Source organism: Pseudopipra pipra, chromosome 3 (assembly GCF_036250125.1).
Source record: "Pseudopipra pipra isolate bDixPip1 chromosome 3, bDixPip1.hap1, whole genome shotgun sequence".
Lineage (NCBI taxonomy): Eukaryota > Metazoa > Chordata > Aves > Passeriformes > Pipridae > Pseudopipra > Pseudopipra pipra.
In genome coordinates, this window is record NC_087551.1 from 105,309,064 (window position 1) to 105,322,018 (window position 12,955).

The window sequence follows — 12,955 nt, forward strand, 5'->3', positions numbered from 1 at the left end:
ACATTGTAGTATTTTCATATAAAAGCATCAGATAAAGAAATATATTTTAAAAACTCGTGAGTTCATTGATTTAAAAATAGGCTTTTTTTTTTTTTTAAACCCTAAAAATTGTATATAACATAGGCAGTTCCTGCCTAACTCTTGGGTATTTTAAAGACATTTCCTATCACATATCAGAACTTTTGTATCTTATCTTTTTACTAGACAGCAAAGTTGTTCACTGGAAATATGATTGAGTGTATAAACAATTATGAGGTCATTTAATGGAATCTTTCCATGGGATTCATTCTTGCAGATTTGCAGATTTTAGACTATTCTCAGGTATCCCGAAATTTAGTATAAGGCAGAACAAAATTGCCAAGGTATTTCAAGGAACAGTTTATTCTTTTGTTTCAGAATTACCTATGTGAACATTCATTACAAATACCCTTCGGTGGGGTCATATCATCTCCATACATGACTTTTATTGATGTAACTGATTTCAGAATGACAAAGGCCATTTCCATGGCTCCTGTGGAAGACTAATAACTAGGAATCAGTTATGAAGCCTCCATACTGGACATTTAAGGCCTTGACCCTGGACATTACAAACTCATATCACTCTGTGGCATGGAAGGTGGTGGTAGACACATGCTCCAATTGTAGTCCTTGTCCTGATCTGTAAAGTTCAGTGGTTAGTGGCTTTTTAAGGTGGTTGAGACCGGGTATCACCATGCTCTGAATAGTGGGATTGCCTAGCTGTGGTAGGACAAAAATGATACACCTGTTTCCAAGCCATGGCCATCAGAAGTGCCCCACAATTATTATAAATGCAATGTTTTCATTGCATTCCCTATGTCATTAATAATCACAGGCCAACGGAGGAAGAGGATATGGAAAAATGGCTCTGTGGAGTAAAGGTATCTTTTTCCACCAGAGATGTAGGATGGGGAATGACACAGAGAGAGGCCTTCCCAAAGAGTTCAGAGAATGTGCTGTAAATACAGAAGTATCACTCCCAAACTGTAAGGAGTCTCCCTATTGTAAACATCAACCTTTACAAATAGGAGGGAAGCTGTGGGTAAGATGTCATTCCTTACGGCCAGTTCACATCAGGCAGCGCTCAAGAAACTGTTTGCCCAGCAGTGAGGACAAAACTCCAGTGGGACATTCAGATGCCTATAGACCAGCTGTCCTTGCTCTGGGCTGGTACATACTCAAAAGCACTTAGTTAAAGTGATCAGTTGCTTCCTGCTGCGATCCGGGGAAATTTAAGCAGACACTTCTCACAGAGCACTGACAAACCAGCACCCCTTTACTGACCCTCAGCTGACATTCAGGGGTTGCTGCCAAGCACAGGTCCTCAAGCTGCTCCACTCTGTCACCATGACATGACCTGACCTCTAATGCCAAGTTACCCTCTCTGAGACAGAGACATCTGCTGTTGATGGTGAAGGTGCAACAAAGTCTAGTCCATCCATTCCTGTTCAGCCGCCTGACTGGATATCTCTGTCTCATTTGCATATTCCCAAGGGAGTTGACTAATGGTCCTGCCCTCCTAAGAGCTGCTTCTGAACACGTTTTCTACTTGTCCATTTGCTTAGCCCTTTTAAACTTTTCCATGAATTAAGTATACTGATAAAGGAAGGATAATTTCTTGTCCTGTGACCTCTAGAAATATGCTTTCCATTAGCATGGACAGTTTTATACTTGCATCATCAAATTTTTAGTGGGAAAGTTAGTAAGTTTTATTGTTTAAATGGTGCACACCATTTACTACACTTCTTGGAAAACCTGTGGCAAATAAGTCAGTTTAGAAACCTTTATTTTAAAACCAGCTTTTCCTAGAAACAAATGTTCATCTGACATTTTTGATATTTCATATAACAGGAATTATGAACCAAATTATAACCCTTTTTTTAAATTTTATTTATCTCAATATTGTGGACTGAATTTCCTTTTCTTATTTAGATCCTTATAGGATAAGCATACTAATACATTTACTATTATATATGACATATTCCAAGGTCACTGCTAAAGAAATTAAACTGTGTAGTGACTTGGCACTGTTGCTATAGATTCTATAGAGTAACTTATCATCAGATGCATTTCCCTATCAATTCAGCTTTCTCAGCTTCCTTGTGTCACCTGCAACCATGTCTTACTATTTGTATCAGGGTTTATCACCATTCTATCACTGTTCTGTAACACTTTTTATACTGGAATTCTCTCTCAAGCACAGCAATGTCAAATATGCTCTTTCTAAAACACTTAATGCAATCAAAGGAGGTTTAAAGCTTTCTTCTGAATATTAGTTTTTGGATTATTCTTGTTCTGACACCTCAGTGATTTTTCTTCAGACTTCACTCATATTTGTTTCTTTGTGTTTTTATTCAGTTGAAACAGTCCCTATTCTTTACAACAAAAATATTAGTATGTTAACAATTATTAACAGATGTCCCTAAGCAGGATCTGCATGCTCCAGAGCAGCCCAAGTATCCCCATTTTTTGAGATATATAATCTCCAGAATTTGTGTCCTGATATTTTGCCTCCATGTTGTATGCAATGAAATCAGTGCCCTCACAATGACACAATCTGTCTGCAGCATTTATACCTCTCTTCCTTTCCAACTCTTTGTCTAATATGACAAGTACATGAAACTGAAAGTTCCTCAGAGGAAACAACTTCTGAAGCCTAAAACATAATCTTCCTTTTAGTAATCTAAATTTAGCTTCCTGAAATTCTCTCCTACATCACTTTAAAAAATCTCTTTTAAATCTCTTTAAAAATCCTAATTAAGTTTTTAAAACTATATAAACACATAGAAGATTCAAAGAATGTGTGAGTGTGACAAAAAATTTTAACTGTATATTTTAATAGATGAAAAATACATGAAAGATTTTATTAATATTACATAAACTTTAAAAGGATTTCATCCTTCCATTAAAACTTCTACTAGTAAACATTCATTATAAATCCCTTTGCTATCAAGTATTCACAGGAGTATTCCTAAATAAATCACTAGCAAATACTGCAATATTAATATCTAAAAACCCTTAAACCACGAAGATCAAAGTATCAACAAAAAAACTTAACATTAAAACATTTCAACAGTTTTCAAGCAGACTGATCCCAGATGTGAAGACTGGTAAAAGAATCCAATAAGTCATTTCAGATAAGGATGGAGCTGCTTGGGTCGAGCTTTTCTTGACAGCCCAATCCTGATGGGGCCCTTGCATGTTTTAAGAGGCTGTACTCTTATGACATCATGAGACAGAAAGTATCCTATATTTAAGAGAAAGAATAAAAAGTGAGAGCAACACCAGAATTCTGTATGATATACACAAGAATTACATACTGACAAGACAAGTAAATTAAACCAATACTAATTAATCAGTCCCTTACTACATCTTATCCCACCTTCATTCTGTTCAGCTCTACAGCATGTAACAGATTCTTTTGGACCGAAAAGGAAATGCTAACAGCTGGGTGATGTGCAGATTCCTTCTGATTAGAAGGATCCTCAACCCAACATTACATAACTCTCCTAAGAGACTGGCAGAGGCATATAATTTGATACAAGTTAACATTCCAGGGTAGAGGGGACATGCTGAGGGGAGTATGCTTTAATACTCACCACTAGTTTAGGTGTAAAGATCAAAATTACAGAGCCAGGCACCATTCTACCAGTGATAGTAACCATGATGTCTTATCTTGTGCCACTGCTTTTACAGAAAGCAAGATAGGAGAATATCTGTTTTCTGTTCCATATTCTATTAGGTAAGGGACCTAGTAATCTGGAGATAGGATCTAGTAATCTAGTAAGGATCTACTAATCTGCAGCGTAATTCAGTCATCCTTTAGAAACTGTTCTCCTTTGCATAAAATAATATATTCACTGGGGCAGAAGACCACGGTCTTGTTAACTAGAGATTAGGACAATGATTCATCTGGGAAAAGAAGGTGTCAAATTTCTCAAGATCTGTTCTAGTTCTATTTTGCATTGTTCTATAAAATGATGAAGAACTGAGCAATTATCAAATAGTGAGCTCATCAGAGCCTTAGGTATTTGGCTGGTATCCTATTAAAGGCAAAGGAAAAAATTCTCTAAGCCTTTATAAGAATTTTAAATGATGGAATGAGGAAAAAAAAAACACAGTAGTGCTGCCATAAGAGCCAGCTGGAAGAGGAACAGCATGCACACTAAAAGTCAGTCAAGTGTTATGGGTTTATATGCAGCCAGTAAAGCATGGTTGTCAGTCCTGCTAAATTGTAAAACTGCTGAAGTTCAAAGCTTCTTGTCCCACCTAGGCATCTCCTATCCCAAGCACTCACAGTTTCTGTGACAACATGTGATGGTTCAGAATCCTACTGAAAAATAGAGGGAGACAGTCACACATCAGCAAAACCTCTGATGTTAACTCCTATCAGTACAGTAAATGCAGTATTACCACTGACAAAACCAGACCCAGTCCTTGTTTCAAATAACCTCTGAGACAATGTTCAGTGTAAATGGAACTGTCTCTGCCAATGCACCTCCCCAGGGAAAGACAAACAGTTCCCTGAAAATGATGAAGAGGAGAACATTCAATTTTTTCAGCTTCTTCTACTGGAAGCTTATTAGGTTTCCGTTGGTTCTGACACAGATCTTGAAATAAGGTATAAAATACCTTAGAAATATGCCATGGCCCTAAAAACCTGCACAACTTCTCAGCAGTCATGGGGGAAAAAAGAAGTCACTCATTGCTAAGGCCTCTTCCCAAGTGTTTCTGGAGAAGCTCAGAGGGGAACTTAGAAAACGTTAGAAAGTCATATAAATGAAATATTCATAACAGCAATGGAGAAAACATCTAATTTCCTTTGTCCATGGCCCTGTAGCCCAAAACAACAGGGAAAGAAGAAAGGGAAGATGATCCAAGTTTAGTTGCAGGAGCAACAATGTTCCTTCCATCTCAAAAGCTTCGATGTCATCTGAACAAAACTTCCAAGATAATGTTAATATCAACCACCTCGTGCTGCTCTGCACAGTACAGCATTTTGGAGTCTGAATTTTCCCTAAGCAATAACAATACTTACCACATAAGTCAGAAACTAGAATTGATCTGTCACAAAGTAAAAAAATCTTAGAGAGCAGGGACAAAGAGAAAAAAGTAGAGAAGAATTTGCTGCAATATTTTGCATTTGGTACATGAAATATTATCACAAGATGACATAACTTCCATAAATTATAGGTGAAAAGAACACCAGAAGTCATCTGTAACTATTTAAGATTTTCAGTCTCATTCATTCACAGAATGGCCTGAATGAAGGAAACAACTTTCTGAATCCTGAAAACAGTGTGCATCAGTTTTAAAATGTGCAATGGGGAATAAAAGTGAAAATAACAGTAAATTATTTCACTATGTGAAACAGAAGTTTATCTTTAGCCTTTTCCTGACAAAGCTTTAGCATTTTATTTCAGAATAAAGCTAATACCTTGTTTTACTAAATGTTTCCATATGTTGGAAAAACTCCTAAAGGATGTTTTTTGAAATCTTAATAGGTTGCTTGACAATATCCTTCTGAATTTCCTTCCAGAATGTGTACAAAACTGCAAATCTTCAAAAAAAATATATCAAAACATGTTCTCCATGTAGTATATACTGGCTATATTGCAGTGATTGGAGGTCCAAAGATGTTTGTTCCAAATGGCTCCAAAACAAACAACAAAGGAAACCCCACATTATTAAAGTCCTTTTCCAATCTTTGTCCTTATCCAAAGGACAAAAATTCTCATCAGCATGACTTGTTCTGTGAACCAAGCCAAAGACAGGACACTTCTCTAGTAACCTACAATTAAACCAAATGTGATTTCTATAGATGAAAAAAAATAAAAAGGGAAGAAAACAAATACAAATGTTTGAGAAATAAGACTATTAGTACTTGTATTTGTGGCATAAATTACAGAATAATATTACTCTTACCTCCTTCTTTCTGTAAATTATAGCTTTGTTCCTTAAAAAGTGTGCAGTATAAAAAAGCAGGGTTCCATGTGTATGGATTTCTATAAGCTGCACCTAAATAGTCTTAAAACAGAAACATATATGCAACATGTAAGATTTTATTTGACTTCTGTTAACAAAAAACTAAGTTTGTTTCATCTAGTTATTAATTTGTGATTCCTGTTGATGTGATGAAAACATACTACAGGAAATATTAAGAAAGCTACAAAGTCTCAGAGGCTTGACAAAAGCTAATTCTACACCTCGTGAAGTTTTCCTTTGCAGAGATGTAATAATGCAGGTTTTAATTCTCCAGTGACGTATCATTTGCTCCACTTGGATCTTCTTATTCCAGGTTTAGGCAGAAAAGTGATCACTTACTGAGCCATTCACCCAATATCTGTTAGGTTTCTATCCTCTGGAGCAAAGCACTCAGGTGTAACTTGTAGTAAATTGTACTGTTAAAACTCTACTGAATAGAATTCCCTCTGGGGCTTTTCTGTGACACTTCTCCAGTTGCTTCCCAAACACTAATTACCTTCATAAAAACCCTGCAATCTCCACTTCATAAATTTCATGCTTAATCCCTGAGAAACTGATTTCAGATGAAAATTTTGAGATGGCTGCATTTTCATCAGATTATTTATCAAATATGACCAAAGTATATCCCTTCTCAGTTTTATTTGCAACTGAGAGAACACATCACTTCTGCAAACTGAATTTCAGACACAAAATCCGATAAATATGCTGTTTGAAAAGTGCTTGGATAATTTACTTATCACATAGAAGCTGTTTGTAAAAGAAGGCACAGCATTCAACTGGTTTTCTTCTTGCTGTAATTCCTTTACTCATTAAATACCTCCTGATTGTGCCGCTAATGGGTTAGGAGTCTTAGAGTTTACAAAGCAGATTTCCAATTTTTTGTGCTTCTTTAAGGAAAAATAAAAGAATTAAAAATGGCAGCATCTGAACTTTGAACAAACATAACTGCGGTTACATATTCAAGTTATACAACTATATACTTATATTCAAGGTCAGGTTTTATGGGGTTCTGAGCAACCTGATCTAGTTGCAGATGTCCCTGCTCATTGCAAGGAGTTGGACTTGATGACTGGTAAAGGTCCCTTCCAACCCAAACTATTCCATGACTCCTTCCTGATTCCATGACATCAATTTTAAGAAAACAGCTGTCTCCCTTGTAAACACTGTATCATGTTTTAACTGAGACATTTGTCTCTGTGAATGTGCACCTCATTGAGCTTTGAAATCTTTTAGGGTTTTTAAGTCTCATTATGGTGAAGTCAAAGACAAAACTAATAATCTGTAACAGAATGTGCATTAATACAGGCTCGAGGAAGCCTGAAACTGATTGAGTGAATTCTGAGCTGCATCTGCTACAGCACCATGTGCAGGTAGTGGTAGGACTGTGGGTTTCTTTGCATTTGGCTACTCATGGGCAAGTCTGACAAACCTTGTACAGTTCCACGAAAACACAGTTGTTGCTATGGAACTAGCTGAGTTGAAAAACACAACTTTAAAGCAAATCAAATATTGCCTAAAATTTAAATTATCTTATTAACATAATAGCCAGTAATCCCATGTGTTTACCTTCTGCAACAGGTGAATGCTGCAATTCTTCACTTGACAGTCTTGAAACACAATATTCCTTATCTACTTCTTGGTCTTTATTTTCATTTAATATCTTCTCATTTAACAAACTTCTATCACTGTCTGTTATGTTTTGCCTCTCTATGGTACCACAGATTGGAGAAGAAATACACATTTTCTTTTGAGAAACACTTGTCACATTTTCATCTATCCCTTTAGAATTATTTAATTCCCAATAATTTTCGAATGAATTTGTTTCCAAACTAGATAAATTGTTTTCATTTCCTTTACTAATTTCATGAAACATACGTAGCTCTTCTAACACTGAATCAAATTTTGTCTTCAGTTCAAATTCATGTGTGATTTTATTTTCTAAAGGTAAATACTTATCTTTTACATCTTCAAGACATCCATTGTTCATTATGGATAAATGCACTTTTAATTCCCCTTCTGCAGCAAAGAATGTTTGAGATTCATCTTCTGAATGTGACATAATCAAGTCATTCATTACAGTCTCACATTGACTTTCATTAGTTATATGCATTTGTTCATCATTTCTTTCTTCCTGTTCTTTTACATATTCAAGATGCTGTTTCAAAGTTGCCAGCTCTAAACCGCCTGTCTCATGTGTCCGCTCATGCCCTTGTGAAGAAAACTGTGCTGTTTCCTTGGCCTGTAATTGCAAGTTTGTATCTGTCATCACAGGACTTCCCCTGGATGGATACTGTACCACATTTAGTTTGTCTGCACTTGAGGGGCTCCTGCAGTGTCCATCATCACTTACTCTTTTATCGACAAAATTGCTGCTATCCAATGGCAAAGTGACAGACTGACAAACATGGGAGGAACTGGGAAAATAATTTTCCGAATTTAAATAAGTAATTTGGTCTTTCACTTTTTCTTTTTTATTTGTTAAATGTGGGCTATGAGTATCTAATTCTTCATAATATTCATATTTGTTTGTTTGTCTGTCCAGTGACAGGAGAGGATTGTATTTTTCTGTAGTTGCTTTTGACTGTTCAGTTAGAATGAAGACATTATTGGATTTAACAGGCAAACATGGAACCTCTTTTGGACCAATGACTGCACTTTCTTCACACAATTTTTGTTTTATAGAACTGTTTTGATTTACGACTGGTATCTGGTCAAAGTCTTCAGAATCAGTAGTAAGGGGAATTTTTTCATATGTGTCAAAAATAGAAGAAGATATTTCAGAAAAAAAATTATGAGAATTTATTTCCAATTCTTTTGAATTAAAGTGTTCTTCTCCATCAGCATTTATACAACTAAAAGTGCCCAAATATTTTTTCATGGTATATGTGGCTTCATTAGTGACTTCATTTGCAGAAGTTATGCAATTTCTATATTCAGTTGTTTTGTGTTTCTTATTTTCACATATAACAAAGGGGAAAGTTTTAAATCTTCCTACATGAAAGGAATTATTAAGCATTGTGCTTGGTTTCTTCATCTCCTGCTTTACAGTAGTTACCAATGTTTCCTGATTTGTGCATTTACTGTTTACCTTTTCAAATTTCAGTTGTGAACGGGCAGGAAAGTAACTCTGAAATCTAAGATTGGTTCCTACTAGATACTGTATTTTTGTGATATTGCAGAAATATGTCTTGTCTAGTGAAGAACAATCTGGAGTACCCTGCAGCAAGATTAGGCACCTAGCAACTAAAATTTGTTTTTTCATACTGTTTTTGTGACTGACCGACCTCAAATAGGTGTCAAACCCTTCATTCTCTCTGGATAAGAGCTGTTGCTTCCTGACATGTCTTCTGTTATATAATCTGCCTTTTTGGTTATGAAAGAGGACTCCTCTTTGTAGGCAAGTGCACTCTTCTTCACCTAAAGACCTAGAAAAGCATCTCCTCTGGTTGTGTAATTCAAAATCAATGCTTTCCAGAAATTTAGAACTTACAAAGCCTGGATAAATACAATTTTCTTTAAGAAATTCTGTGGTTTGCCTCCAAGTATCATCTGTGCATGAGTTTAACTGATCTTGCTTTCTGCCACATAAAGTCTGTTTCTCCACCTGCATAGAGTTTCCCTCAACTGGCAATAAAGTATTTGTGCTGCTGAAAAAGGAAGCAAGAATTGTCTTTAGTAGCTCCTCCTTCAGATGCTTTGAAATAAGAGGCAGCAAGCAAATGAATATTTTATCATTGTGGTTCCTATTTATGGTGCTCTTTACTAACTCTTGACCATTTAATGTGTGAAGCCAAGGCATAACACTGTCATCCTGACACGTGGGCCTATCTTCATGTGAAGACTCAGTCCATGTCCTGACCCACTCAAACATGTTTTGAAATGAAAACTTTAATTTGAACGTTTCCTTCCCCCTAAATATATTGCAATTCACTGTCTTATCTGGAAAATTCTGCACAATAATGTGAGGACAATTTCTTTCAGATATAATACTTTTTGTTACATATCTTTGGCAATCAAGTATTTCCCTTGCGGAGAGCTTTGATTCTGCTTCATACAAACTAATGTCACTGTTGGAATTACGCACAACGCAGTGCAGGTCTAACTTATTTTTCTCTAATTCTTCTGTTATTACCGGAATACTTGTCTGTATATGAAATGTTCCTGCATTCTCATTACTGCTCTTCCTCCCCATTCTCTGCAAAAGATCATTACAGCTGACACATTTCTCATTCTGAACATTTTTAGCACTAATGTAAATGAGAATCTTTGACTTCTGGTCATCATCACCTTCTGAATTCTCCAGCATTTTATCTTTGAAGTCATTTTCATCAAACATTTTATTACATCCAGTGTCAGTGCTGTCACCTCTGAAATAAATTGCAGATACTTGTGCCAAAGCACTGTGTTCCTGTTTGTTGGTTTGTGGGTCATTCTTTTCTTTAAATTCAGAATCAACAGTTGAAATTCTGACACTGCTTTTATAATTTTGCAATTTTTGTTTCCCTGTCTCAGATGCTTTTTGCATACCATGTATCTGTTTAGATTGCACCAAAGATGGTTGGCCTTCGAAATTCTTCCAGTCTGTCTCCCTGAAGTTAGTTGATGACATTTTACTATTTATTTTATTTGAAATTCTAGGAAGTTGAAAATTAGGGATTTTCAGTGGTTGTATACTTTTAAAAGGTTTCAATGTTGGAATTATATACAATGAACTATTTTTTTCTTTATTATCTCCTTCTGTAGTATTTTCTTTATTGCTACTGGAATAATTTTTATCTTCTGCAGAACATGCATTTTTCAGAAAATTATTTGTCTTATTTTTTGTGTGTGAAAACATGGAACTGGTACCACGCAAAAATGGAATTTGCAAAAGCTGGTATTGTTGCCACTTTTTATCGGAGACAGACTTCTGCATCAACAATTCCATCTGAAAGGAGTGTCTGTTTGAGGATGCAACTGAAGAATTTTGTTTGAGCCCATTATCCCCATTTCTTTCATTATTGTGTTCTGTAGTGTTGTTCTGCTGCGCTTGAGGTGGGTTTAATACCTGTAGATTTTGACATGTGTCATCAGCTCTGGACACACTGAGCAGCTCTGTTTCAAGACGCTGTCCATGTACATTCAATGAAATATCATCTTCTGTAGTATTTTGGTCTCTATTTTCAGGACTCCATTTTTTGGTGGACAGTTCATTTTCTGATACTCTACACACTAATCCTTCATTACTACAATTTTTAGAACAGAAAAACTCTCTCATAAAGGTTTGTTTTGCTGTGTCACAACTTCTCTTTTCTAACTCCCAGTGGTTTTGCCTTTCTGATAAATACAGGGCTCCATGCAGTGATGTTTGGTACCTGTTCCCACACTGTATGCTTCGTTCTACCTTTTGCTGCTCCTCTTTCTCTCTGTTTTTTTGATCACTTTCTATTTTAATTCGCTTTGCATACAGGTACCACCCAGTTTCATCTGATGATGCAGATAAAAATCTTTTGGAACATGTACTTTCCATGCTCAGAAAAATAAGTTCTGATTTTGCTGAGACAGTCCTAAAAGTTAAAGAAAAATTAAAGTTTTAGGTGTAAATGACTTCTTAATGATCTGCAAACTGTATACATAACAAGATCATCAATTCTATCACGTTACCACATGGATATTTGCTCTTTATACATTACAGACCTGAGATAAAGGCAGGATCACTGAACAACATTTAAAGCCAAGATCTAGAATTTAAGATAGAAGTTGTTCACTAAAGTTGCAGATGCTTTCAAAAAGAGAGTGGGTGATAATTTTGATGTGTCAAAAATTAAGAAGATTAATTGCATTTTTTCATGCATTTGTTACACAGTATTTTTGCTAAAAAGAATGAATACTAAGAACAAACATCAAGAAAATAATGCCCACTGATGAACTCCTCACAATCTGTGAGCGGATTCTTTTTAAATTGTTAAAATTTTAATTGTTAAAAGAAATCACCAGTCTTGTCTCCACTGTGTGATAATTTGTAATGTGAAACTGCAGGAAAGTTTATCAAAAGCCCTCAGATATGCCAAAACACCGTACCAGGTTTTATCTTCGTGTACAAAGACTGTAGTGTTGGAGGTACAAGTCTAGGTTGTTAAGTGCACTGGTTTGATGCTGATGATGTTTGAGTGCATGTTTCTCCAAGCTAACCACACTCGGCAGCTTCATTTAAGAAGTGATCTGCCTTGTATGAAGAACACAATTTGAATAAAATTAAATTCTATATACTGATAGAATTTATCATCCTTCTAACAGCCTGGTGCCTCTGAACAAGCCAGTCACCGTCTTGAGAGCCAACAGGAACGTGTTCAAAACCTTTCATGAAATATGCAGTTAAGAGAATTAATTTTCTTAACCAGGACTGCATGATTCAACAATGAGGTACTACCCCTAATTTGAGAGGTTTACTTCTTTAATGGTGCAGAAAAAATCCATTTTGTCAAGGAACACTCCTGTGATTGCGGGCTATACCTGTGAAATGCAGGGAGGGGATGAATCCTCACGCTCGTGGTTTTTCCGCGTCCCTCAAGGCTGCTCTGTCCCTCCCTGAGGGCGTTCCCCTCTGTCCTGTCCCCGGGGTGGTTTCCCGCTTGGCCGCCTCTAGGTGTGTATAACCTCTTTTTCCCTAAAGTCTTCCACAGCGATTGTATCTCCCCTCTGCCACTCCGAGAGCCCCGATCCCGCCCTGTGGCTCTTCCCTGCGGAGCACTCCTCAGGGCAGAGGGGATCCCCGCAGCGAACTCGCCCCCCCCCCCTCCTCCTGCCGGGGCTTGTCTCCTCCCGGTGCTCGGGCTTCCCAGCGTCCCCCCTTCCCGTGAGCACGGACGCGAGGCCGCTTCAGCCGGAAAGCGGGGACGGCGAAGCCGGGTCGTCCCGTCGCCCTCACGGGGCCCCCGCCGCTCCCGCCGCCCTCAGGGGGCTCCCGGCGAGA

At 37.0% G+C, this 12,955-nt stretch overlaps 1 protein-coding gene across 1 annotated transcript in view; it reads right to left on the reverse strand.

Moving 5' to 3' along the window:
* Window positions 1–2,351: 2,351 nt before the first annotated feature.
* The window catches only part of RAD51AP2 (RAD51 associated protein 2), a 31,006-nt gene continuing 20,402 nt past the window's right edge, over window positions 2,352–12,955 (reverse strand). The window contains exons 2-5 of the mRNA XM_064647410.1: window positions 12,496–12,934; window positions 7,570–11,549; window positions 5,944–6,045; window positions 2,352–3,265 (exon numbers count right to left, since the gene is read on the reverse strand). Coding sequence (XP_064503480.1) covers window positions 3,147–3,265; window positions 5,944–6,045; window positions 7,570–11,549; window positions 12,496–12,934 — 4,640 coding nt within the window. The 3' untranslated portion in view covers window positions 2,352–3,146. The remainder of the gene's footprint in view (window positions 3,266–5,943; window positions 6,046–7,569; window positions 11,550–12,495; window positions 12,935–12,955) is intronic.